The sequence below is a fragment of the Penaeus monodon genome, chromosome 33 (genome assembly GCF_015228065.2).
Source record: "Penaeus monodon isolate SGIC_2016 chromosome 33, NSTDA_Pmon_1, whole genome shotgun sequence".
NCBI lineage: Eukaryota > Metazoa > Arthropoda > Malacostraca > Decapoda > Penaeidae > Penaeus > Penaeus monodon.
Window position 1 is genome coordinate 31,941,034 of NC_051418.1, and position 1,037 is coordinate 31,942,070.

At 34.6% G+C, this 1,037-nt stretch overlaps 1 protein-coding gene across 1 annotated transcript in view; it reads right to left on the bottom strand.

Annotated features, from left to right (window-relative positions):
- LOC119594391 (adenylosuccinate synthetase isozyme 1 B-like) overlaps positions 1-1,037 on the bottom strand; it is a 13,088-nt gene that overhangs the window by 5,302 nt on the left and 6,749 nt on the right. Inside the window, exon 2 of the mRNA XM_037943454.1 lies at positions 864-966. Within this exon, the coding sequence (XP_037799382.1) occupies positions 864-966 (103 nt within the window). The remainder of the gene's footprint in view (positions 1-863; positions 967-1,037) is intronic.

A 1,037-nucleotide genomic window follows, 5' to 3' on the forward strand; every position in this document is an offset into this window, starting at 1 on the left:
TGTAGGTGTGCATGACAAACACTGATGGCCAGTGAAAGCAGCTTACAAAGAACACAACAAATGGCTGCAATTACTGCTCCAGTAATCACTGCAGTTCAATTAGTGTTTCAATGTCCTAATGCTTAAATGTTTGAAATTGCTGTGACAATGTAACTAACAAGAACAATTACCAACTAAATAAACAAACTTTTTTCCAGCACAAATCACATAACACGGCTTATATATAATGAAGATCTAAATACTATAATCCACACCATACACTTTAATAGTTCACTTTAATGATGGTCTACATTCCTCTAATACTTTCAAATAATATACACTAACTAACAAAAAAGAACAGCAATTACCATACCCAAACAAATTATACACTAAGGCATAGTTTCCCTTTTTTTTTGTTAGTTTGTACCCCTTGGGCAATCTTAACAGGCTCTTATGTACCCCTGTATACTAAGGAGAGTTTGCCTTGTTAGCTGCTCTCCTTATTACGTGGTTTGTAAAAAGGATGTTCTAGCTATATTCTGTACACTATGGTTATTATTTAAGACCACTATGCACCCTTATGTATGTACCTTAGATTTGGAACTGCTGCACTGAGGCATTAAAAATATCATACAACTGTCCTGTGCAATATCCTCTGAAGTATGCAAATTTCAATAGGCATAAAAATCTGGTATGTCTTCCTGCATGCGTGAACACCTTTTGCTTAATCCTATCATTCTCTTAATCCTATTATTCTCTTAATCCTATCCAATCTGCACATAAATAATGTATTTCATCATAACCTAATGTTTGCACCAATTTATTGTTTTACTGATTTCAGTGTATATACCATACACACAACATTTCACTAGCCAGCTTCTTACCAATCACAGACATTGCTTTATTGTTGATAATCCCTGATGGGAGGATATGGAAGTCATATTCTGCTTCTCCAACCACAACAGTATGACCAGCATTGTTGCCTCCCTGTTGGAAGAGAAAATAACATTAATATTTCAAGTTCAACTTATTGTATCTAAAATTATATCAATGGGGGG